The sequence below is a fragment of the Nanorana parkeri genome, unplaced genomic scaffold (genome assembly GCF_000935625.1).
Source record: "Nanorana parkeri isolate BGI_ZX_2015 unplaced genomic scaffold, ASM93562v1 scaffold382, whole genome shotgun sequence".
NCBI lineage: Eukaryota > Metazoa > Chordata > Amphibia > Anura > Dicroglossidae > Nanorana > Nanorana parkeri.
The window spans coordinates 198674-222920 of NW_017306650.1; the positions used below are offsets into that span (position 1 = coordinate 198674).

Genomic DNA, 24247 nt, shown 5'->3' on the forward strand with positions numbered 1-24247 from the left:
AAAAGTGTTGGGGACTTTCACAAGGAGTGGACTGAGGCTGGAGTCAGTGCATCAAGAGCCACCACACACAGAAGGGGACTGGACATGGGCTTCAAATGTCGTATTCCTCTTGTCAAGCCACTCCTGAACAACAAACAACGTCAGAAGCGGCTTACCTGGGCTAAAGATAAACAGACCTGGTCTGTTGCTCAGTGGTCCAAAGTCCTCTTTTCTGATGAGAGCAAATTTTGCATCTCATTTGGAAACCAAGGACCCAGAGTATGGAGGAAGAATGGAGAGGCACACACTGCAAGATGCTTGAAGTCCAGTGTGAAGTTTCCACAGCCTGTGTTGATTTGGGGAGCCATGTCATCTGCTGGTGTTGGTCCACTGTGCTTCATTAAGTCCAGGGTCAACGCAGCCGTCTACCAGGAGATTTTGGACCACTTTATGCTTCCTTCCACAGACAAGCTCTATGGGGATGCTGACTTCATTTTCCAGCGGGACTTGGCACCTGCCCACACTGCCAAAAGCACCAAAACCTGGTTCAATGACCGTGGGATTACTGTGGTTGATTTGCCAGCAAACTTGCCTGACCTGAACCCCATAGAGAATCTATGGGGCATTGACAAGAGAAAGATGAGAGACATGAGACCGAACACTGCAGAAGAGCTGAAGGCCGCTATTGAAGCATCCTGGTCTTCCATAACACCTCAGCAGTGCCGCAGGCTGATAGCTTCCATGCCACGCCGCATTGAGGCAGTAATTGCTGCAAAAGGGGCCCAAACCAAGTACTGAGTACATATGCAAGCTTATACTTTTCAGAGGTCCGATATTGTTCTATGTACAATCCTTGTTTTATTGATTGCATGTAATATTCTAAGTTTCTGAGATTGTGGATTTGGGGTTTTCATGAGCTGTAAGCCATAATCATCACAATGATGACAAATCACGGCTTGAATTATCTTGCTTTGCATGTAATGAGTCTCTCTCATATATTAGTTTCACCTTTTAAGTTGCATTAGTGAAATAAATGAACTTTTGCACGATATTGTAATTATTCGAGTTTCACCTGTATGTGTACACACACACTTATGGGCAGCCATGCTTCCTCATTACATATGCAGGCCTGCTTCTTGCTTTTTTAATGCAAGCCTTTGGGTTATGCCTGCCTGACTGAAAATAGAATGACTAAGGCTGGCCATACACTTAATTTTAATTGACTCTTGAGTCCCCCATCCATGATAAAAAGCAGATATACCTGAGCAGTGACTGCAGCTGTAGTCACTGTTTGTTTTTTGAACCAAAGATTGACTTTTTTCAAATGAGGGGTCCCAAGGGGTCCACACACTGGTTGAATTTTAACCTGTTTATGCCCAGGTAAAGCTCCTCTTTAATACGCCACTCTGTTATTTCTCACTGTTATTCATCTTTGGGATCTAGGAAGCAGCATATGTTATCAGCATGAGGTCAGGTAGTTGATAATAAAGCAAATATCAGTCCTCAGTTCAGTCTCAGCTCCAGAGTCCACTTCAGGCAAAGCAAGAAGAGGTGAATAGAGGGGCCAATATAAACCTCTGATAAGTAAGACTGCACTATTATAGGTCTAAATACTTCCTCAAGGTTTAAAAAAATTAACACGCATTGATAAGATTATTTTCATAACGTATTTTTCTTTTAAATTTTAAAAATACTGCAAAGACTATACTTTCCCTTTGAGGAAACAGATATACGAGTACCTTACATGTCTCATAATGTGTATGTATAGGCAAAACTATTTTAGCGTTTTGGAAGAGTAAATCTTGTGCCAGTTTATTATTTTTATTTTTTTTGCTGTCGGTTTACCATTGGGGAAATTTCTCTTCAGTTCCTGTCACAGAGAATCAACAGAGTTGTCCCTAGAATATGTCCTAGGTTCGCATTAGAAATAATGGGGCCCCATGTGGCCTAACTGATAGGGCCCCCCTGGTCAAATGCACCGCATATCACGTTTAAAAGCCACTATATTATGAAGAAATAAAAAAGCAATTTACCTGTGAATACTGAAGAGTGTGTGCTGCCTTCTACAGTTCCTGAGAAAATCTCAGCCCATAATGTGTCATTGATTGTGCTGAGAAGAGTCCAATAGGACACTTCACAGCATCTATCTCCCTCCCTTTCACTGCCAAACAATCGCAGAGGGAAGAGGAACTGCATTGCAACACTGCAAGTGTGTAGTGTGAGTGCCTTACGATGCAACTGAAAATGAATGGCACCACAACATAACATTCATTGTGGTAAATAACATGTAGCCCCCATCACCTTCTGCCGGGGGCAGAGTTGTGGATGGCTATGTCTGCGATTGTTAATATTTAAAATTTTATCCTTTGGGTGATTGGAAGCCAGTGGAAGGATTGGCTTACACTGAGCGGTTGGTTAGGTGGATGAGTCTAGCAGCAGCATTCATGATAGACTGAAGGGGGATAGCCTGTGTAGAGGTAGGCCAATGAGGAGGGAGTTGCAATAGTCATGACGAGAGATAACCAGTGAATGGATGAGTAGCTTTATGTTTTCATTGGTGAGGAAGGGGTGTATTTTGGAGATGTTACAAAGGTAAGGGGCAGAATTTGGTTAATGATTGGATCTGTGGCAGAAAGGTAAAGAAATACTTTGCTGGGCCATTTATATATGTTGGAGACAGATTCATTATTGAAAACGTGTTTAATATTACTTTAATGCTTGGGTTTACTTCCAGCTTTTATTACAATACTGCAGGTAATACTTTAGCTATAGGCATTGTGACTGGCTTGAGCACCTCCATCATGATTCCATGCAATAACTATTACTCTCTGACAAAGGTTGCAGTTATTTGGGCAAAGTCTGGAAATATATACCTGCAGACAGTAAACGCCACTACTGCTTAGCACAGCACTTTTGATGAACACTGTATGGGTAGCAGATGTAAGGTCATGCTCTCAGTGTCAGTTTCACTCAGCTTAAATGAACCAAATCCAACATTTCAAAGGCTGCCTGGAGTCTAAGCCCTCGTTCACACCTGAACGTTTTGTAGCGCGTTCTACGCTCGACGAACGCTCTACAAAACGCTAAAAAATATAAATCCCATTGTATTCAATGGTCTCGTTCCCACCTTGGCGTATTTCCGTCCCTAACACGCTACAAAACGGCCCACGCCTGAAAAGGTACAGGTACTACTTTGGGCCGTTTTGTTGCGCGTTTCCATTGGGATACAGCCAAGTAGCCTTCGGAAACGCGCGACGGTAGCGCGACTTTTTTTTACCGCGAATCGCGGTAAAAAAAGGTGCGACAGACGCTCATATGCAATACGCCTAGGTGTGAACGAGACCTAACACCCACCATAAGAATAAACGCCTGTTAAAAGGGTCACCAACTCTCCAACCTCCTCCTTCTTTCCCATACACCATCCCACAATGCACTGCAGCTACACACAGCTGACAATGCTCACTTCCTCTCTCCATATGTGCTGCTTGCTCACCGATTCATGTGTGCTTAATGTTAAGGTGCCCATACACCTTACAATTTATCTGCAGATTTTCTGTGGTCAGATGGAAAAAGTGCAACAGATTGGCCCAGGTGGAGATTACTCCATCCACACAGTTAAGTGTAGATGGAGGAATCTGTTGCACCTTTTCCATCTGACCACAGAAAATCTGCAGATAAATTGTAAAGTGTGTGGGCAGCTTTAGGCTTCATGAGCGTTCACGTGAATGCCATGAACCTCTCTGTGCATATGTGGCGTCACAGGGCAGTGTTGGCGGATTACATGGAGACATCTCGCACAGCAGTGAATTAACCACTTGCCGTCCGCCTGTTGTAAAAAAACGTACGGACGGCACTGCAGCATTGGCGGGTTGCCGTCTCCAGACGGCATTTTTTTTCTGCTCGCGCGCGCCCCCTAGCGGCCACACACGGGCAGAAAAGACCCGACCAATGCAAACACCCGGGTGTTTCACATATAGACGATCGGCGGCTCCATAGCCTGCCGATCTTCCATGTGCTTATTTTTTCGTCCCCGCGCGGCCGCTGCCGATTTTCCCCCCCTGACCCCTCACCTGCAATCCCGGGATCCGCTGCCCCATCTGCGGCCCAGGACCGGCTTGGAGGGCATCAGGAGGAAGAGGACGGGAGACTGCTGTTGTCAGTCCTCAATCCACTTCCAAACCTCACAGGACAAGTTTACTTTTGGATAAAAACTCTATATGGGTACCCCGACACTCCTTCTATATACTAGGGATGCACCGATACCAGTTTTTCAGTATCAAGTATGGGTACCAATATTTTTTTTCCAGTACTCATCGATACCGAATACCGATCCTGGAAGTCCCATTAAGGAAGCCAGGCGGCGTGTAAAGACTCGCCACCTGGCTTCCCAAATTGGCCAGGCGACGTGTAAAGACTCGCCAGACTTCACCAGGTGACGAGGAAGCATGGAGCTGGCTTTCTGGCCAATCAGGAAGCCGGGCAACGAGTAATGACGCGGTGCCGGCTTCATGATTTACCAGATGATGAGGGAGCATGAAGCCGGCTTTCTGGCCAATCAGAAAGCCAGGGGGCGGGTAATGACTCGCTGTCTGGCTTGCTGATTGGCCAGCTTCCCGACCAATCAGGAAGCAGGGCAGCAAGTCATTACATGCTGCTTGGCTTCCTGATTGGCCAGAAAGCCGGCTTCATGCTCCCTCATCACTAAGTGACAAGGGAGCATGGAGACGGCTTCCCGGCCAATCAGGAAGCCGGGCAGTGTGTAATGACTCGCTACACGGCTTCCTGATACCGAAAGCCCATGTATCAGGCTGGGCATTCTGAGCATTTGTACGAGTACTCGCCCAAATACTCGGCATCGACACAGATACCGATACTAGTATCGGTGCATCCCTACTATATACTAGTCCAGCATGTAGACCTGCACCCCACTACCTGGCCTTCCATCAAGCCAGGCAAAGTGTTTTTTTGCTGCTGCAGTGCACGAGTATGACAACAAGTTCTAATGAGAGCAACTTTACGGTGGACCAAAGCTGTCCTGAATGATTCTTCTACACCACCGCAACACCCCTCTCTGCTCTCTGCAACCTAGATCTGTCTAAAGACAGAGACACTAATTGGTTGGCTGTTTGACAGCAGCTCAGCACACATGTGAGCAGCCCCTGTGGCTGTATTTATGTACAGGCAGCTGGAGGGAATCTGCAGCATCCAACAATAAACTATGACAACTTTTCTCAGCAGTTTGTGTTGTAGACAGCAGAGGGCATTGTAAATTAGCTTAGCTTTGTAACAAGGTTTGTGTTTGCTTTCAAAAAAATACTATCAACCAATGCAAACAAATTTCTAAATGAATTAAATATAGTGAAGTGTAAAGTGAATATAATATATACATACAATACGAGCCTAAAAATCTTTCACAAACAGAGTAAACCTTTCCAAATATTTTTGCAAAACATTTAGGGCCAATTCATACTGTTGCTTTTTATTGCACTAAAATGCACGTGTTCAACGTTCCCATAATAATAATAATAATAAACAATAATGTCTGTTCACATCCTGCTTTTAGTGGCTTGGTAGGCCAATAGAATCGATGGCAATGTGTTGGCAACAGGTATGAACAAACATATGTCAATGGCTGTTAAAGTGATATTAAAGTTAAAAGATTTTTAAGCTATTTCAAATGCTGATTAAATCACTTACAATTAGGGATGCAGTGATACCAATAGAGGACTACAAATCTCAGCACTATATTATACAGCAATGCAGAATACCACCAGCTATAGAGGACTACATATCCCAACAATACATTGTATACAGGTGAAACTCGAATAATTAGAATATTGTGCAAAAGTTCATTTATTTCACTAATGCAGCCGAATGGAAACCGGCAATAGAGGACTACAAATCTCAGTGCTATATTATACAGCAATGCAGAATGCCACCAGCTACAGAGGACTGCAAATCCCAGCAATATATTATAAAGCAATACCGAATGGAAACCGGCAATAGAGGACTACAAATCTCAGCACTACATTATACAGTAATGCAGAATGGAAACCGCCTATAGAGGACTGCAAATCCCAGCAATATATTATAAAGCAATGCCGAATGGAGACCGGCAATAGAGGACTACAAATCTCAGTACTATATTATACAGTAATGCAGAATACCACCAGCTATAGAGGACTGCAAATCCCAGCAATATATTATAAATCAATGCAGAATACCACCAGCTATAGAGGACTGCAAATCCCAGCAATATATTATAAAGCAATGCAGAATACCACCAGCTATAGAGGACTGCAAATCCCAGCAATATATTATAAAGCAATGCAGAATAATATGAAGTTACACCGAAACGTTGTTTGCTTCGTGATATTGTGAACACGTGTCAATAAAAAGACGTATTGCTTCACTGTTGGAGACAGTAAGGGAGCGACTCAGTTAGAAGGATTAGTATAAGTGTTACAGAGAGAATTAGTGTTAGGGTTTTAGGGAGAATTAGTGTTACAAGAAGGATCATTGGAAATGTTAGTGTTCTAGAAAGCACAAGTGTTAGGGTTTCAAGGAGAAATAGTGTTACAGGAAGAATTATGGAAACTGCTACAGGGAGAATTAGTGTTAGGATTTCATGGAGAATCAGTGTTACAGAAAGGATCAGTGTTACAGGAAGAATTAGTGTTAGCAGTTTAGGGAGAATTAGTGTTACAGGAAGGGTTACAGAAACTGCTACGGGGAGAATTAGTGTTAGGGTTTCAAGGAGAATTAATTTTACAGGAAAGGTTAGTATAATTATTAGTGTTACAGGAAGGTTAGTGTTAGGGTTCAAGAGAGAATCAGGGTTACAGGAAGGGTTAGTATAATTGTCAGTGTTACAGGAAGAATTGGGGTTACAGGAAGGGTTAGTGTCAGTGTTACAGGGAGCATTGGTGTTAGGGTTGAAGCGAGAATTAGAATTACAGGAAGGGTTAGTGTAATTGTTAGTGTACGTGCTACAAGGAGAATTAGTGCACTATTGTTTCCGATTGCACTGCACGGCATTCCTGTACCTTGCGTTCCGGTGGGGGTGATCGCACTGCAGGCAAGGGGCGTGCCTACAGTGCCATTGACATGAATGGGACTGCTACGCCCCTTCCTGCCCTATGCAATCCAGTGCGTTCCGGGTTCGGGCCGTGCCAGAACGCACCGGATTATGGTCTGACTAGGCCCTAATTCTCCCTGAAACCCTGTCACTAATTCTTCCTGTAACACCAACCCTTCCTGTACAACTAATCCTCTTGAAAAGTATAGAAGTAGTGGAAGGCATTAGGCTCTGAGGCAAAAATGACTAGTTTGCAGCAAAACTGTATTTGTAGCCTCTGCTCCCTCACTCACCATTGCTGGCTCCTATCTGATAGGAGTAGGGACGCTGGTGTTAATACTCCTGTCAGCCTATTGCTGCAATGGCTGGAGGTCTGGGAGTCAAACTGATGAGCCGGAATCTCAGAGAAGTACTGAAGAGTTCCAAGCTATGTTAAAGAGAAACTTTACCCTTATCTTTAAAATAACAACAAACACACCTTTACAAATGTTTCGTAATGACAATCTACAAACACATACTTCTAGATAATTGCCGGCTTTGTATTCTCTGCATACCTTATTTATCTTTTCTTCCCCAGTCTTCTCACAGTGGCCATGTTTACTAAGGGCAGATTACTAGCTCTCCTATTACTTCCTGGAACTCTGGCACATGTGACTAGGACTTGCAACCATGAACATCATCTCAGGGGAGGAAAATGCCTTTCCCTGAGATCTCATGAGATTACAGATGAGATTTCCCAGTAATGCTCTGCTGATGTAACCTTCCCAGGATGCAATGCTTGTGTACAATTACATCATTTGGGCCGGAACTGGACCAGGAAGTAGATGAACTCTATTTGTAAGTAAATGAAAAACAATCTTGTTTAACTAATGCATGTAAGATGCTTTTAAATCAACATGGAGAGTTGCATGGTGGTGTGATTTTTAGTAAAAGGGGGTAAAGGTCTGCTTATTGTCATGTAACTGTGCACAGCAATGTGCGATTATTTGTAATTTGTGTTGAGCCACTTACTAGGGGCTCAAACAATGTCTACTCCCCTTCCACAAACTGTAACTTGTCACCTGTGCCAGGTCCTATCCTTCTGGCCCTTTCCTCCGGTGTCATGATGAGTGAAGAGGTCAGTGAGCTAAAATGTTATGCTCACTGATCACCTTTTAGCTGTAAATGGCCCTTGCCCCTGATACCAGTCCTGAGAGCATGTGTTAGCTTTCATTGGGTCATAAGGTATGGGTAGTTATTGGCAGAAAGTTTCTGGACGAAAGAACGATGCCCTACCCTAGGACCCCTCTCACACCAACCCTCCTCCTAAACCCTAACACTGATTCTCATTGTAACACTGACCACTGGCCCTGATGAATGAATGCCACTAAAGTTCCACTCCTATCCCAAGGTATCCAATAATAATTTGCCCCTGAGATGAGGATGGGGGGCCAGTGGAAGCCGTCATTGATGCAGAGCGCCTGCAATTCTGCCATTGCTATTCTAAGGGCTTGTTCACACCAAGCGCAGAGCAGATCCGGACCAGAGCAGGTGCAGACCGGATCAAAACTGCGTCCAATGTATTCCTATGGTATTTTGACCTCCAGTTCACATCGCAGCGTGCGGATCCAGACCGGATTAAAAAAATGCGGCAAGCCCTATTTTACCTGCTCTGGATCTGGTCTGGAACGCATCAATAACGCATCTAAAACGCAAAAACGCATGCAAGTGCCTGAAAGTCCTTGTTAAACTTAAAAACTTTTTTTTTTTTTTTACCAAAACCGTCCCTAAACGCATCAAAAACGCGTCTAAAACGCGGCACAACCCACTACACTGCGTGTGCAGAAACCTGACCGGATCTGGTCTGCATTTGGTGTGAACAAGGCCTTAAGATGATGCCCCGCCATGTCACATAGTCACCTGTCCTGCTCCGTTTAGATTGGAGCTGAGAATCTTTAAAAAATCCACACTGTCCGGGTCCTCCCCCCACACATGTGCCCGAGCTATTCTCAATGCTATCGTCACCATTTTTATCATAGTCGTGATATCCCGTTTGTTTTTCTCACAATTGCCCCTTTGTTGCCCACTTATTGTCACAATTGCCCCTTTGTTGCCCTCTTATTGTCACAATCACCCATTTGTTGTCCGCTTATTGTCACAATCACCCATTTGTTGTCCGCTTATTGTCACAAGTACCCATTTGTTGCCCACTTATTGTCACAATTGTCAGTTTGTTGCCTGCTTATTGTCAAAATTGCCCACTTATTGTCATGATTGCCCTTCCGTTGCCCGCTTATTGTCACAAATGCCCATTTGTTGGCCACTTATTGTCACAATTGCCACTTTGTTCCTCATGTATTATTATTATTCCTCTAATATTGTCACAATTGCCCGTTTGTTGCCCACTCATAGCCATGTCCATTACAAACTATGTCTATTGCCTCTATTTCAGCGTGGCACACACCATGCTCTGCTATTGGCTGCTCCCCTCACCCCAATTTCAGGCTCCCCCACTTTGTAAAGTTTCCGGGAATGTCAATGACTGCCTAGTTGTTTACAATTGCTCAATGTAAAGCTCCAGAAATGGTTTTCTAATCTACTGTGTTCTGTGAATTGCTGTGAGTGGAGAAAGTTCTGCACACCCATCCAATGCTCCTCACACGCCCGCCTGATGACTATCCCGCCCTCCTGCCATGTGCCCACATGTCTGTCCTGCCACCTCCCGTGTCCCGGTCCCCCGCCTCTTTTCCCATGCCATCCCTTCCTGCCCATCCCAGCATCTCCTCCCTCCTCTCCCAGCCCCGCCCTCTCCTCCTCCTTCTCCTCCCCGCTCTGCACACAAGGAAGGAGCTACAGGACACACAGCCGCGTCTACCGTCTCCGCTCTCAGCCGGACACAGCCGCCCTCCTCCTCCCGACACCCAGCCGGAGCCATGAGCTGGGGCACGGAGCTATGGGTGAGTGTGGCTGCCGCTTCTCCACACCTAGGGGGGCGCCTTTGTTTCCTAGGAGGGGAGGGGGGAAAAGAGTACGGTGGTCCGGAATACTTACAAGTCACTGCTATGACCGGAGCTGCCGCCGGGCCGGACCGCCAGGTGTACTCACCTCACCATTGTACAGTGTGACCTGAACGCATGTCCGGTGTATACCGGGGACTCAACCGACCGCATTGTTCTGTTCATGTGTGCACAAGCCACTCAGAGCTGAGTAGCTCTTTATACACAAATATAGCTCTCACTGTGTATGTATGTGTGTGTGTGTATATATATATATATATCATACACACTTCTCTATATGTACATATCACTCTCTATAGACAAATATTTATCTCTGTTATACACACCTCTCTATAAGTGTACATACCTCTCTCTTCTCTTACTCTCTTTGTATACCGTATATGTGATGATTATTTGTCTGGCAGTGTGTAGTAGTGACACACCTCTGAGCACAGCCCGTACCATGCTCCTACTTCTTATACTGGGTCTGGGCAGTGATGGTTGTGGTGACAGTCAGAGGGCTGATTGTGTTTCATTGTGTGTCTGGTATCGGTGCAGGGAGGGTGTGCACATACAACCAGGTGAAGGGCAGCTTTTGTTTCCCTGCCTGTAAGCAGAGAGATCACACCCTTTCTTTCATCTCCTTCCTGGCTTCAGCCAAGGCACACTCTGTGCTCTCTAGCAGTCCCCATTTTCTGCTGGGTGCTTTGTTGATGTCATGGACACGGTAATTCTCCATGGGAAGAATATTCTGTTAGGTGTTGATCCGAACAGCTGAGACCACCCCCGCCCCCACCTCCTGTCCTTGCATTCTATTCTTCTCTCTTTTTGCCCTAGGTAACTCAGGATAGGCAAACAATACTGGGGAGACCACAAAACAAACTGCCTAATCATTTTGTAGCAGGCTTGCTTCCAGTCTCCTTGTTGATAATGGGAGATTCCTAGAATGAAACACGCCGACTTGTGTTGTGGAATATTGTTTAATTTGGTATTTGTGCGATTTTTCTAATGAAAACAGAGGAGCTGAAGGGCTGCACGTTCTACTTTAAAAGGAACCGTACCTAATTATAACCCCTCATTCAGGGCCTCAGTGTGCCAAATATATAAGGCGTTCTCAGGGGCTCGCTCTTGTCAATGATACTCAGCCATCAGATGCTGACTGCCTCAGTCACTTTCAGGGGCATTTAAATGCCAATCAAATCTCATTGTGCCCAGGCTGGTGTAATAAGGTTTGGCTTTGTAGAGGCAAGTCTTGTCTATATCAAAAACGTTGTCCTGAAAGTTTATCTGTAAGTGGAGAGTATATCAGTGACTGCACACTGGAAGTGTTCTACAGCTAGTGATTAGGTGGTGGTCATATGTCTGCAGATGGTTTAATGCAAACATAAGCATGCACTCACCATTTTGCCAAGCAGACCCCGAGAGTGTCACTCATCTTGGGACGTGTATGGGTCTTGTTGCACTAGTCTTTATTTGACATGGCTCTTAATAAATGAACACTTGGTTATCCTGAAAGGACTTTTGGCGTGCTGGTGACATTCTTACAAACGTCAAGTAGAAAGGTTCTTGTCGCACTCCTTACCGAAGATCCCATCTAATGGGAAGGGTGCTCGTAACGACTGCGGATGGCACCGTTGTATGCATAAGATACATTTGAAAGATGTCACCAGCACACCGAAGATCCTTTTTGCAATCACCAAATGCTCATTTTATTGAACAAGTTGTCAGAATGGATACACGCGCTTTCGGGACCTCGCAGTGTCCCTTCACAAGGCTTCAGCATTGACCTCGCAGGGTCCCTTCACAAGGATTCAGCATTGATGAAGGGACCCTGCGAGGTCCTGAAAGCGCTTGTATCCATTCTGACAACTTGTTCAATAAAATTAGCATTTGGTGATTGCAAAAAGGATCTTCGGTGTGCTGGTGACATCTTTCAAATGATTCTTACAATCGTGTCACTCATCTTGGGCACCAGTGGTCGCTTGGTCAGAATAATTCATTGCAGCCAATAGGATCTGTTGGCAGGAACATCTATCTGAGGGTCCCCGCAGATGTAGCAATTGCCCGATACTACAGAACTTGTCAGGATTGCTTAAAGTTCATCGAACGATAAGATGTCACCAGCACACCGAAGATCCTTTTTGCAATCACCAAATGCTCATTTTATTGAACAAGTTGTCAGAATGGATACACGCGCTTTCGGGACCTCGCAGTGTCCCTTCACAAGGCTTCAGCATTGACCTCGCAGGGTCCCTTCACAAGGATTCAGCATTGATGAAGGGACCCTGCGAGGTCCTGAAAGCGCTTGTATCCATTCTGACAACTTGTTCAATAAAATTAGCATTTGGTGATTGCAAAAAGGATCTTCGGTGTGCTGGTGACATCTTTCAAATGATTCTTACAATCGTGTCACTCATCTTGGGCACCAGTGGTCGCTTGGTCAGAATAATTCATTGCAGCCAATAGGATCTGTTGGCAGGAACATCTATCTGAGGGTCCCCGCAGATGTAGCAATTGCCCGATACTACAGAACTTGTCAGGATTGCTTAAAGTTCATCGAACGATTCACTATTTTTAGTAATGTAAAGTCTATATTCTGGGAAATATCCAGAAGGTTGCCTGAACCATTGAATTTAATATCTAAAGACCTTGGGCTACGTCGTCTATGTGTAGGATACAGTCAGAGCAGACACACACGTGGTGAAGGTCTGGGATGCTTCTAGGAAAAGAGGAAATGAATCCAAGACGCTGCTTGTTCGCTGAATATTAGTGGATCTTTGTAAAATGTTTGGCTTCGGTAAGATTTCAAGTTGCCAGCCGGCTGTGAGCATTTTATTGGATATCACTGTATTGATTTATACTGTTACCCAGGGGAATGGAGCATTTTAGAAGATGGACAGGCAAGCCTTGTCTATATTAAGGACATTTTTTCATCTGCAAGATGTCCTTTTGGCTGTAGGGTAGCATTCTATAGAAGCTTTACTTAATGGAATGAACTTCTACAGTTGACTGATAATTGCTGCCTCATGGACATTACTGGAAAACGCTCTGATCCAGTACTACGGGGAGTACTATTTGCAGCAGGTCCTCTTGCCTGATGGTCGTGAACTTGCTAGAAGAAAAGCATATGTCTGGCATTGCCTCCTGACCCATGTCAAAGCTGAAACTGAGTATAAACCCTTTTCAGTGGTCGGGGTTCCAGGAACAACCAGAGAACTCTGCCTTTTTCTTTACTGTTCACATTCTTATCTCTTTCTCTACGGATAAGTGGAACATTTCTCTTGTATCAGAGCAGAGCGGCATCAGTCACGCATTTCCAGTCTGGATTGTAAATTCATTGCCCCCAAAAATATCTGACCTAGGCAAGATTACAAGTAGAGATGAGTTAATATGTTACCTGTCGCCTGTAAATGACAGACCCTGCGGCTCCTGGGTCACATGGTTTGGAAGACATGGCAGCAGTGCACTAGAATACAATGCTGATGGAGTCTTTAATTAAGTGAATGAAGACTGTGCTGAGGCAAACATCAAGGATGTAGGGCTGCTACTGGTCAAGTAAACCAACATGCTGGTCATGTGATCTTGACTGAAGTGCTAGGGGATCTGTATTTTACAGTTGAGGGGGTATTTTTGGTTTTACACCTCTTGCTCACCTCCAAGAAGCTTTCATGTGTGATTTAAAGCAGCGTGGACATATTTGTAAGGAATTCGGGAGCCACTCTGTCCAATCCAGGAACCAGCAGTATTTTTATTTAGGAGACAGCTCCATTAACAACTAGAGAGAAACCTCAGAAGTTAGGTGCCAACTGTCATTTTTTTGGGTAAGCTTTATGGGGCATTGGTGACCTAGCTCCTGTGATTTTTTTTATATTTTTTCAGCCTCGGATTAAGGCATGCCTAACTCTACAGATGGTCTTGGACCTCAGAGGACCAAAATATGCATTCTTATAAGCCCCTCATTAGGTTTGGCTCACTTAAGTATGCAGTTTTATAGTTGTAGAGCTAGGAGTAGGGAGCACAGCCAAATCACATGAAGGAAAAAACATAGTAAAACGTACGTAGACATCATGATCGTATTACAGAGCTCATCAGACTCCTTCGGTATATTGTCTGGGATATGGGAAGCCCGTTCCTACCTACTAGGCAAGTGCTTTTGGTGTCCGCTTTGAATGTAGACCTGCGTGCTCAGAGGTACAAATGCGCATTCTCTTTTTGCTAGGAAGATGTGGGTTAAGCTAGAACTATCAACTTAGATGCCCATAGACGCAAGATGTTCATCAATTAATCAGTTTGATTGTGGTTGGATAGGTAAACAATTGTATGTCTGTGGGGAACCCTGATACTTTGGCAGATACCCCATGGCTGATTGACCTTGGGGAAGTTCAGTCCGAACTAAACGTTCCTGGCATATTACTGTTGTTCACCCAAGGTACGTTTGGTACCAGGTATGAGGACGTGGCCAAGTGTATCATGTCATGATTGTTCTACAGTCTGTGTAGCTTGTTAAACCCCAGCCACATTTTTGATATGTATTTTACAATAAGGTGGGTAAAGAGTAGAATCTGTCTAAGGTTTTTATTAATCTCCTGTAATGTCACTGGGAAGATTTCCTATTACTTTCTCTTCCCCAGACCCTGTGTCACTGGCATAGAAAGTTAGGGGAGCCCTTAATGGAGTCATAGCCATCAATAAAAACCTGACAGGGGATCTAACCCTTCCCCTAATCCAGGCGTAGGCCACCTTGGCTCTCCAGCTGTGCTGAAACTACAAATGTCATCATGCTTCTGCCTCTGGGAGTCATGCCTGTGGCTTGCAATGCCTTATGCGATTTGTAGTTTCAGCACAGCTGGAGAGCCAAGGTTGCCTACCCCTGCCCTAATCTATTCAAAGGAACAAAGTATTGTCTTTTACTAGCACACATTTTAAAGACTGACATTCAATTGTGCCATAATTAATTGTATTTCATAAGGAATATGAAAGGGTTAACATGTAGACTGATGCAGTGAGCAAATTTATGGAGGTTGTTCCAGGCATGCACTCACACATCTTAGGTACCAAAAGGGTTAATGGGTAATCTTCTAAATGTCACAGTAGAATCCTTTACAGGGTTGTGGGCCCGGGATAGGCAGATGCTACAAGTTATGTTGTTTATTCCAGGGAATGTTGTTATGATGTCGATTTTGGGTTTTTATTTTGCTCGGCTATCATTTCAGGACCACCCAGTGGTGCCACCTAATAAACATTTTGTAGGTTTGGATCCATGTGGAGTACTTGGTTCTATTCTCACTCGGTGTGGGATTTTTATTGTTTACAGATAGAACATCTTGTGGCCAGAATGCTGGATAGTGTCTTTTCAGGATACACGCTGTCTGCTTTTACTTAATGTCTATGCGATGATTCTGTTTCTAATCTATTCCAAAAATCTGTTGTAATATATTACTGTACAATGACAAATTTTGTGAAGGATGGCTTAACACTCTGTGTCAAATGTCATAAATCTTTATTATATTCAAGTCTTTAGTGTGTCAGATTACACTCGAGCGTAACACTATTTTATGGGCCTGTTCACACTACAGCACGGCGCTAAATGAATGTTATAGCACAGCGCAACACATACCTAGTGCGCGGTGACATTCATCTGAATGGCACTCCAACACACCTCCAGACAGCCCTGCGTTAAATCACACTGTGGGGTACTGCAATACTGTGCGTTGTTATAAAAAAGTAGTGCAAGAAGATTACATACTACTGTATCTATCTATAAACCTATATATAATTATATAATACACTGCCTGGCCAAAAAAGTCACACACCAGTATTTCGTTGGATTGCCTTTATCTCTGATTACAGCACGCATTCTCTGTGACATCATTTTGATAAGCTTATGCAATGTCGCAATGTTTATTTGCGTCCAGAGTTGCATTCATTTTTCATCAGGATCTTTTGCGGGGATAATGGGAGAGTCAGACCACTGTGTAAAGTCTTCTCCAGCACATCCCAAAGATTCTCAATGGGCTTAGGGTCTGGACTCTGGTGACCAATCCATGTGTGAAAATTGTCTCATGCAACCTGAACCACTCTTCAAATTTCAGCCCAATTGAATCCTGGCATTGTCACCTTGGAATATGTCCGTGTCACCAGGGAAGAGAAAATCCATTAATAGAAAAACCTGGTCATTTTAGTATATTCATGTAGGAATTTGACCTAATTGTTTTTGGGTACATTACTGACCCTAGATTTGACCAACTGAACCAACCCCAGATCATAACCCTGCCCGAAATCCAGGTAGTGTTTTTTTTTGACCAGTCAGTGTATATCAAGACTGGTCACAATACCAACAGATCATTTAAAATAAACATGTCATGCCAGAATTATGAGTGGGGATGCAAGGGATCATCTGGACCTTCAAAAGTGCCTCATCTGAGTGTGCTTTTACTCTGACTGCTCAACTGTAAATCCTCTTAACATTGAGTTATCCGTGTTCACTTAATTTTTTTTGTAATACAGTTCCTGTAATTATTTCTGGTTTGTAATTGCATGAGCTGCAAGGTTATAGAGCTTCTGGACTTTGTTCCTTCTTTATGTGTCTTTCCTAACACGTAATACAACTTGGTAGAAGTATGTAGTGTGAACTGAGTATTTCCTTTTGTAGCAATTCATGTCAGAATAGGTCAGCAGATGCCATGTTGCACCTAGGCAAAAGGTTTAATTCCCCCACTGGCAAAGTGGCAAGTCTGGTATTGGTTAGGTAAGTATTTGTTGGGCTAGTAAAAAATCTTGTGGTCGCCTGTTTTCGTAACCTGTATTATCTATATGTTCTTGGCTTGGGAACCTGTAAGGTGCCACCATATATAGTTGCTTCTGAAAGGACCTTAGCCTCACCCTGGATGCATGCGATATTCAGATTTTTATCGGAATAGTGTTTGTGTACCATGTTGCAGTGCCCGGCTTCTGGATAGGAAGATCAAGCACAGAGCATTGCATTGAGGGATATGTACCAATGCTTCCCCCTACAAGGAAATTGGAATTCGGGTTTTAAATTGGTGGAGACCCATGGCACCCCTGAGGACTGTTTTGAAGCACTTGTGGTATATACTTGTACATTATGGTGCCTGCGTTTTGAATTACTTTGTTTTTCTTCATTTGCTTTAAATGATCATTATCTTCATCAAGCATGTCTTGTATGCAGATGTGGGCTGGTGTACAAGGGCTGGCTTTTCTTCACAGTGCTCCAATGAACAAAATTGTATAAGGTTAGACATAGATAGCTCGATCCTTTGGTTATATATAAGGATAGGAACCAACCTCCACCAGCCATGCTGATTCAATGTAGTGTGATTTTTTTTTTTTTTTTTTTGAGGTGAACTAAACTTGGGTCAAGCAGTAAAGACATAAATGAAATGCATTTGATGGACCTGGGTAATCTTCCAAAATATTTTGTAAATGTGTTCAGCCAACCTGTCTTCTAATTCTGCTCCTGTCACATTGGCTTCTGATGCCGTCTACTAGTGACTGTTTCAACACACCTAAAAAATGCAATGCTCTCATTGCTTGCAGCTGCATTAGGTCAGCAACACCAAAAGTGGCCTTTTAGGATGCGCACAGTGCTTTAGCAAACTAAATATAACCCAGTTAGGGTTTACATCTACTTTAAACTGTCTCAATACCAGCAGTTTTTTTAAAGCCCATCTCCAGGGGGAACAAACCTCCCCATGCAGTGGGGCCACCCGTGCACTGGCAGAGTAACTGCTAGTTTGTCTAGGGGGAACTGTGTAAAGAACTTTTTTTATTTGCCTGATCTGTGCTCATGTTGGCTTCAAGGCCAACTCCCACAACCTCTTCTCCCCCCTGCCCTACACTCCAGAGGCCCACAGATAACCCTGCGTCTAATGCAGGGTCCATAGTCCAACAGTAAGTGAGGGCGCGGAGGGGCAGTCTATATGCTGGATTGTAGGGGCGAAAGGAGAATGCCAACTGCAGGGGTGATGAGCTAAGTAAGGTCCCTTTCACATGGGTGTTTCGATCAAGTCCGCTTATCAGTTTTTCAGGGGGATCTGATCGGAAGCCCGATGTTAGTCTTTGGGTAGCCGCATCTAAACGGACGTGTGTCCATTTACATCTGGCTACCCGCTCAGACTGGGTCCGGAAAAACAAAAAGATGAGTGTTCCATTTCGATGGACCCAACCGTGCACGATTGGAGGTAATCTGCACGGTTGATGCAGATTACCTCCAATCCCCCCCGGGTAGACTTTAACTGTTTGCTCTTTCAGCTCTAATTTTAGTATATATACTTTTTTTGTTTCTTTTAGCTTTATTTCCTTTCAGCATATTTTAATTGTCTATACCGTTCTCTGAAAAGCATCATATTATTGATCTGTGTTAAATATTGCAGAACTGCAGTTATGGGTTCAGTGAACTGTTGGCGGGAATCTTCATTTCAGTTTAGTGCAATGAAAGGCGATGTATATTTTATAAATATTTGGTGACCTTACACATGTCCCTTTTGTTTAGTACCAGTTGTATTGTCCCCCCCATGCAGAACCAGTCATCTGTGCCGCTCAGACCTGGCAGCAACTGAAGGATCAGGCATGACTTGTATGACCTGGTTACTAGTCTAGAACCCCTTGGATGTAATTTGAGTCCGCACTCCATCAGCACAGGATGCAGTGGATTACAGCCTGAGATCACTGAATATTTGTGAAGTGAATCAGATTTGTAGTGTGCATGGATTTTCTTTGTTTCTTGGAGTCCCCTTTTGTTTCTAAATCATTCTTTGATAGCGTTTGAATAATGGCGCTCTTGTTTTGCATTCCATAGTATTGTTATGTAAACTGTCGAGCATGATGTGAACGGTAACGTTGAAGAACACAGATGTGTTTAGCTAGATTCTAGCGGTGACAAATATTTCAACTTTCAACCTCCATGGATGTGAAGGACAGTCTCGCTACTTTGTAGTTGCCATGGCAACTCAGCGCTCCAAAAGCCAAGCACACACACTGTGCATTCGGATGTTCCTAAGATATGCCAGTATCATTTTGGCATAAGAGCTCCCGCTATGAAGCTGAAGAATGGAGAGCAGCGGATTGACTGTTCCTACAATGGACTTTTGTACAGAATGTGTTGAAAATGTATGAATTGCATCTCCAGCTGAACTGATAGAGACCAGTAAAGGAACGGCCGCTATTATTCAATAGGCTGACTCGGTTCCTGTAAATTGCAGCATCTAATAATTTAATTCGATGGCTATTCTTTTTAGAATGCCAAATGCCCACCTTCCCTGTCTGATGTCCCTGGAAGCCACACCCTGCTGCCTATGGTCTTGTTGTGCAGATGGCATGGTTGGCCATCACAAATGTGATGAACCCCAGTGTTGGTATATGTGTGTGCTACTTGGAGACCAGTTCATCTCTATTGGTTAGCCATGGTGCTTGTGGTTTTTGGTCCAGTTATCAGGTAGCACCCTCCTTGCTTATTTCATGACAATTGTCAGGTCCCATACATAATTGAGATGAGTGTCCTTGCTCATTTTTCTGGCGTTTGAGTGCTTGTACAGGTGTTCTTGCTCATGTTCCAGGCGTGCTTGTTGTGCGTGTTTTGTTTTTTTCTTCTTCTTCTTAATTTTAGCCAATGGAAAGCTAATAGGCAAGAACATGCAAATAAAGTGCACTTTGTATGTGCTCCTTTTGAAGTCTGTTGAGGCCGGAATGTGCGACTCTGCTCCAAAAGAAGCTTGTGTACTTTTTCACGCTGCAGATATCTTGCTACAAGCAACAGGATGCTCAGATGTGAACAGGGGCCATTGATTCAGTGAGATTCCTCCTGTTGACTGTTGTAGAGCTACAAAACGCTCAGGAGTAAATGGGGTCTTTCATGGCATTGTCCACCCAAGGCTACATGTTGGAGGAGAACCCATCTTCCCACTAGTATGACCCATATGGATTTTCAGTTTGGACAATCGATAAGTGTGCTGCTTTGTTTTCTAGAAGATCTAGTACGCTCTTTAAACAAAATGTTTAAATGCCCAAGATGGGCAGATCGTACGTTTTTTTAAGTACCTTACAACCATCGCAAGACAAAAGTCTTGCGATGGTTGTAAGGTGTGTGCCCAGCATTAGATGGAAGATGCCGTCTTATGTCAGCCAGGGGGCATATTTTGTCTTTAGGGATCTTCTTCTGTTTTTGTAGTGGGTCCAACAAACAGCCCTAGAGTCACAAATTTGCAGCTCCCGTCTGGCCTCAGTCGGTTTTGCTTTGTTAGCGTCTCTTTAAGACAATAGGCCTGCTTGGGCTTATAAATGTATTTAAAATCAAAAATTTAAATATTTAGCCAGAAGTTCCCCTCATTTCCCCTTATTCAACCTCAGTTTTATGATTTGTACACTTCCTACTGTCTCTATTTCCTGCCACATAAATCAATCTTGACGTTTTCCTGTGTTTAAGGTATAGTTATAACACATTATTTGCAGACTCGCTTGTGTTTAGTGTGTTTAACAATCTGTTTTGCAGGTCAGTCATAGTGACGTCTGCTCAGCCACTAACCATTCATGAAATAAGATACGTTCATGGGCTGAATCATGTGTGTTCATGCTTTTTAATGCTCCATCTGCAAAAATCACATCCTGAGCCTTTAGCAGACTTGACCAGGCCATATATGCTTATTAAAGATAGGTACTCATCGAATGCCATGCACAGATCCCGCTGCTGATCAGTTCTGACAGACGCCTGTGTGAAAGGGGACTTAAGTTGAGCGGGTTTTTTTTTTAGCTGTTTTTTTGCTGTGTTTTTGTGCGCATTTCAAGCTTAAGCGGTTTTAAAATTAAATTTAAACAAATGGACACTAGTTACTCGGAAAGAAAACTAAAAAAACCGCACATTTTTAGGCACTCATTGATTTTCTAATGGGGGTCAAAACATGTGACTCTTGCCTAGAAGAAGCTTATGTACTTTTTCAAGGACGGAGCATTAGAAGTAACTCTGTGTTCAGGTATGAACGGGTATCACTGAATATAATGGAAATCCTAGTGTTGAAGTGCGTCTGATTTCTTCAGATCGCTGAGGTGTAATCGGGGCCTAAACCTGGCCACAGTAGAATTTCATTCGAAAACAATTCGCTTTCAGAATTTTTGTTCGATTTTTCTAATGGGGGCAAATCGACATCCTGTTTTGAATGTTAAACTGAAACCTAATTTAGAAAGTCTGATGGCATTATCGAAAGTTCTGACGTTTTTCACATGAACGTTTTTGCAAACATCTACCAGTGTATGGCCAGCTTTGGTAAGAGCCCCAAACACTAAGCCCAACCCTTGCAAAGAAGCAAATAAACAATCAATAGTGAAATGCTTTCTAAACTGCTTTATAATAGCGTGCTAAACTTCTTTATATATGGGGGAGGTTGGATTGAGCAGTTGGCAGGATGATGACCCATGCATTAACTACATCACCACACCATCCATGATTACCTTACCTTAGGATAAATGCAATAAAATGATGTCCTTCAGCCACCTGCATCATGTTTCATGCTGAGCATAGTGCTGAAACTTTAGAACAGGCTGAATGGGTAATAGTGTTCTCGTACTGGTTGCTATGGAGATTACATTAAAGTAAAAAGCTTTGGTGTGCAGTTGTAACTTTTGATCTAATGAAGTGTAAAATAGTCTGAGCTTTAAATTCTGCTTCTAGATTTGACTGGCAGACAAATTAATATGGAATCCAGGAGCCAGCAAGATTTTTGGAAACCAGTTCCCATTGACCACAACCAGGGAAAACCTCAAAATGTGGACCCCAGCTTTCATTTATAAGGAGGCACTTGCTACCTGGCTCCGAGGATTTGTCCAGCCCTGATGTGTTTTATTGACTTGAGCCAATTTGCAATTCAGCTGTTGCATATTCGGATACCTTTTTGTGGGAGTGTACTGTATGTTTGGTGTGACGAGAGCGCAGAGCTCATCATCTGATTCATAGCAGAGTATTCCTTACTAGCCTGAAGGAAGCTAGTGGTAGTGTTCAAAGCCAGGTATGTTACCTCACTTGTGATGCTTTTCAGGTTCCTTAAAGTGGAACCTGTCTGATCTATCTCTTCTCTGACCCCACGCAGTCTGTGGTCTCATTAAGGTCAGATTATACCGGGACTGGACAAATTCCAGGAGCCAACTAGTCAACGCTCCTTTAAAAATGACAGTTGGTGCCCAACTTTGGAGCTTTTCTCTAGTTGTTGGCAATGGAGCTGGCTCCTAAAAGAAAACCCTACTGACTCCTGGATTGGACAGACTGGCTCCTGAATTCCATGGATTTGTCTTGTGCCCGAGTACCCGAGATTGCATCTAAACCCAAGAACAAAAATGCAATATTTCTGGCAAGATCAACTGGTATTTTTTGCACTTTTCAAGCAGATATTACAACAGTCTTTCAATTAAATATTTATCCCATCTTAAGGCATTAAAGAAGAGAAGTTCATGATTAGTGTTTACAGACGCTTTAAGACTGGCCTTACATAATGTATTTCACAAGATTTGACAAAGATTTGAACACCGTTCACTGTTGGAATGATGAAAGTGAACAAATGAAAGTAACACATTTTGTAATCATAATTTCATTTTTGTCGGTCAGCATTTCAAAACATTTGAACAGTAAGGTCCCATTCACTCCAGCATGCAGATTTAACACCCATGTTAATGTCTATTATGTGCATTGTTGCAGTGCTATTCATTCTTATTGACATCCCGCTATACCTTCCTAATGCACCTGTGTTGCAGCGTGCCACAATGTGCTCTAACACACTACCATGCACTGCAGTGCTGGAGAAAATGTTGCACTCAACTTTTGGTCCGTTGTGATGCTTTAGGTAGCCCATATATTTGAATAGGCATTGGGTTAAATGCCCGTTAAGCACACTGTAGGGCACCAGGTTGGTGTGAATGGGCCCTTTTGGACATCTTTTCCAGCATTTACCATTATTAACTATACCTGTACCTAATCATTATGTGTTTGCCTGTATTGATAATACCAGTTTCAAGTAACCATCTGCAGGGACTGATTTTCTAGGTGGTCGTTGCTATTTGTTGGTTGCAAATATTAATTTGGCTTCATTAAACGCTATAGTTCTTATGCGTTTGTTGACTTGCTGTCAAATCTTCTGCAAAGTGGCCTGGTGGTACACAAGTAGATTTGTTTGCCACTTGCAGCTGCTGGTGTCATGAGGAGCTTATTTATTGGTATTGTATGGAGGGTTTAGCTGTGGGTAAAGAGGTTGTGCTGCCTTAAAAAGGGCATGTATGGGGCATGGAATTGGGAGGCCATCTTGTTTTTCTGCACATGAGGCTCTTAAGATGTAATTCTGTGGGGAGGAAACACAGCTTTGAGCTGCTGCATTAACAGCAAGTGCTTTAAGCAGGGTGCCAATGTCTTGAGCTCATCGTATCCAATTCAGCAATGGCCTGGAAATGCGAAGAAGGAAGCCATATGAACGCTCACTGCTGAGTGGTTTGCCTAGAATCTGAAATCGCCTGACACCCAGCACCACCTCCTGATTCACAATATTCAGCAGCAAGCGTGATGGACAAGTTTTCATCCAACTCTGGTGACAACTCTGAAATTTTGGATTTCCCCTCACTTTCTCACTAACAATGGTCACCTGCACAAATAGAGGGATAAATCTCACCATGAGGGACACAGAGCAATAAAAACCCGACAGAGGGTCTAACCCATTCCTACTCCATCCAAAACTAAAGAACAATAATTTACCCTTATAAACGCAATAAAGGAAATGTTATGAAAGAAATACAGAACTACCATTCCAGATCCGCATCTTAAATGTCTTGTCTGGCTATTGTCGGAATCCCTAATCTGGAGCAAATCTACAAACTGGGAGTAATGTCTTCAAGCCCAAATGCGGGCTTCAGCTAAAAACAAAAGTTGGTAACCTGACTGATCCTGCATTGTGCGAGGTACACAGAGTTCCACTTTAAAGAGTATGTCGAGCCAATTTTTGTGCTGGGGAAAGATTAGAATCCTCTGGGATTGTATTTCTATCCAGATCTCAGAGATTTTTCCCCTACCTCCTGTCTTAACTGTTTGTTACTAGGAAATTGATCTAAAGCTGGCCATACATATACTGCTCGAATTTCAGGCGTGTCCTGCTGACTTGGCCACAGTTCAATTCAGTCACTGTTGAGTATTCTGACAGCGACACATGCACTGCTGCCTGAGTATAATGGC

The 24247-nt window shown here is 43.4% G+C and overlaps 1 protein-coding gene across 4 annotated transcripts in view; it reads left to right on the forward strand.

The window, feature by feature from the left end:
* The first annotated feature begins 9835 nt into the window (after positions 1 to 9835).
* FNBP1L (formin binding protein 1 like) overlaps positions 9836 to 24247 on the forward strand; it is a 146351-nt gene continuing 131939 nt past the window's right edge. For all 4 annotated transcript variants that reach the window (XM_018559216.1, XM_018559215.1, XM_018559217.1 and 1 more), the window contains exon 1: positions 9836 to 9993. In XM_018559216.1, the coding sequence (XP_018414718.1) occupies positions 9970 to 9993 (24 nt within the window). In that variant the 5' untranslated portion in view covers positions 9836 to 9969. The remainder of the gene's footprint in view (positions 9994 to 24247) is intronic.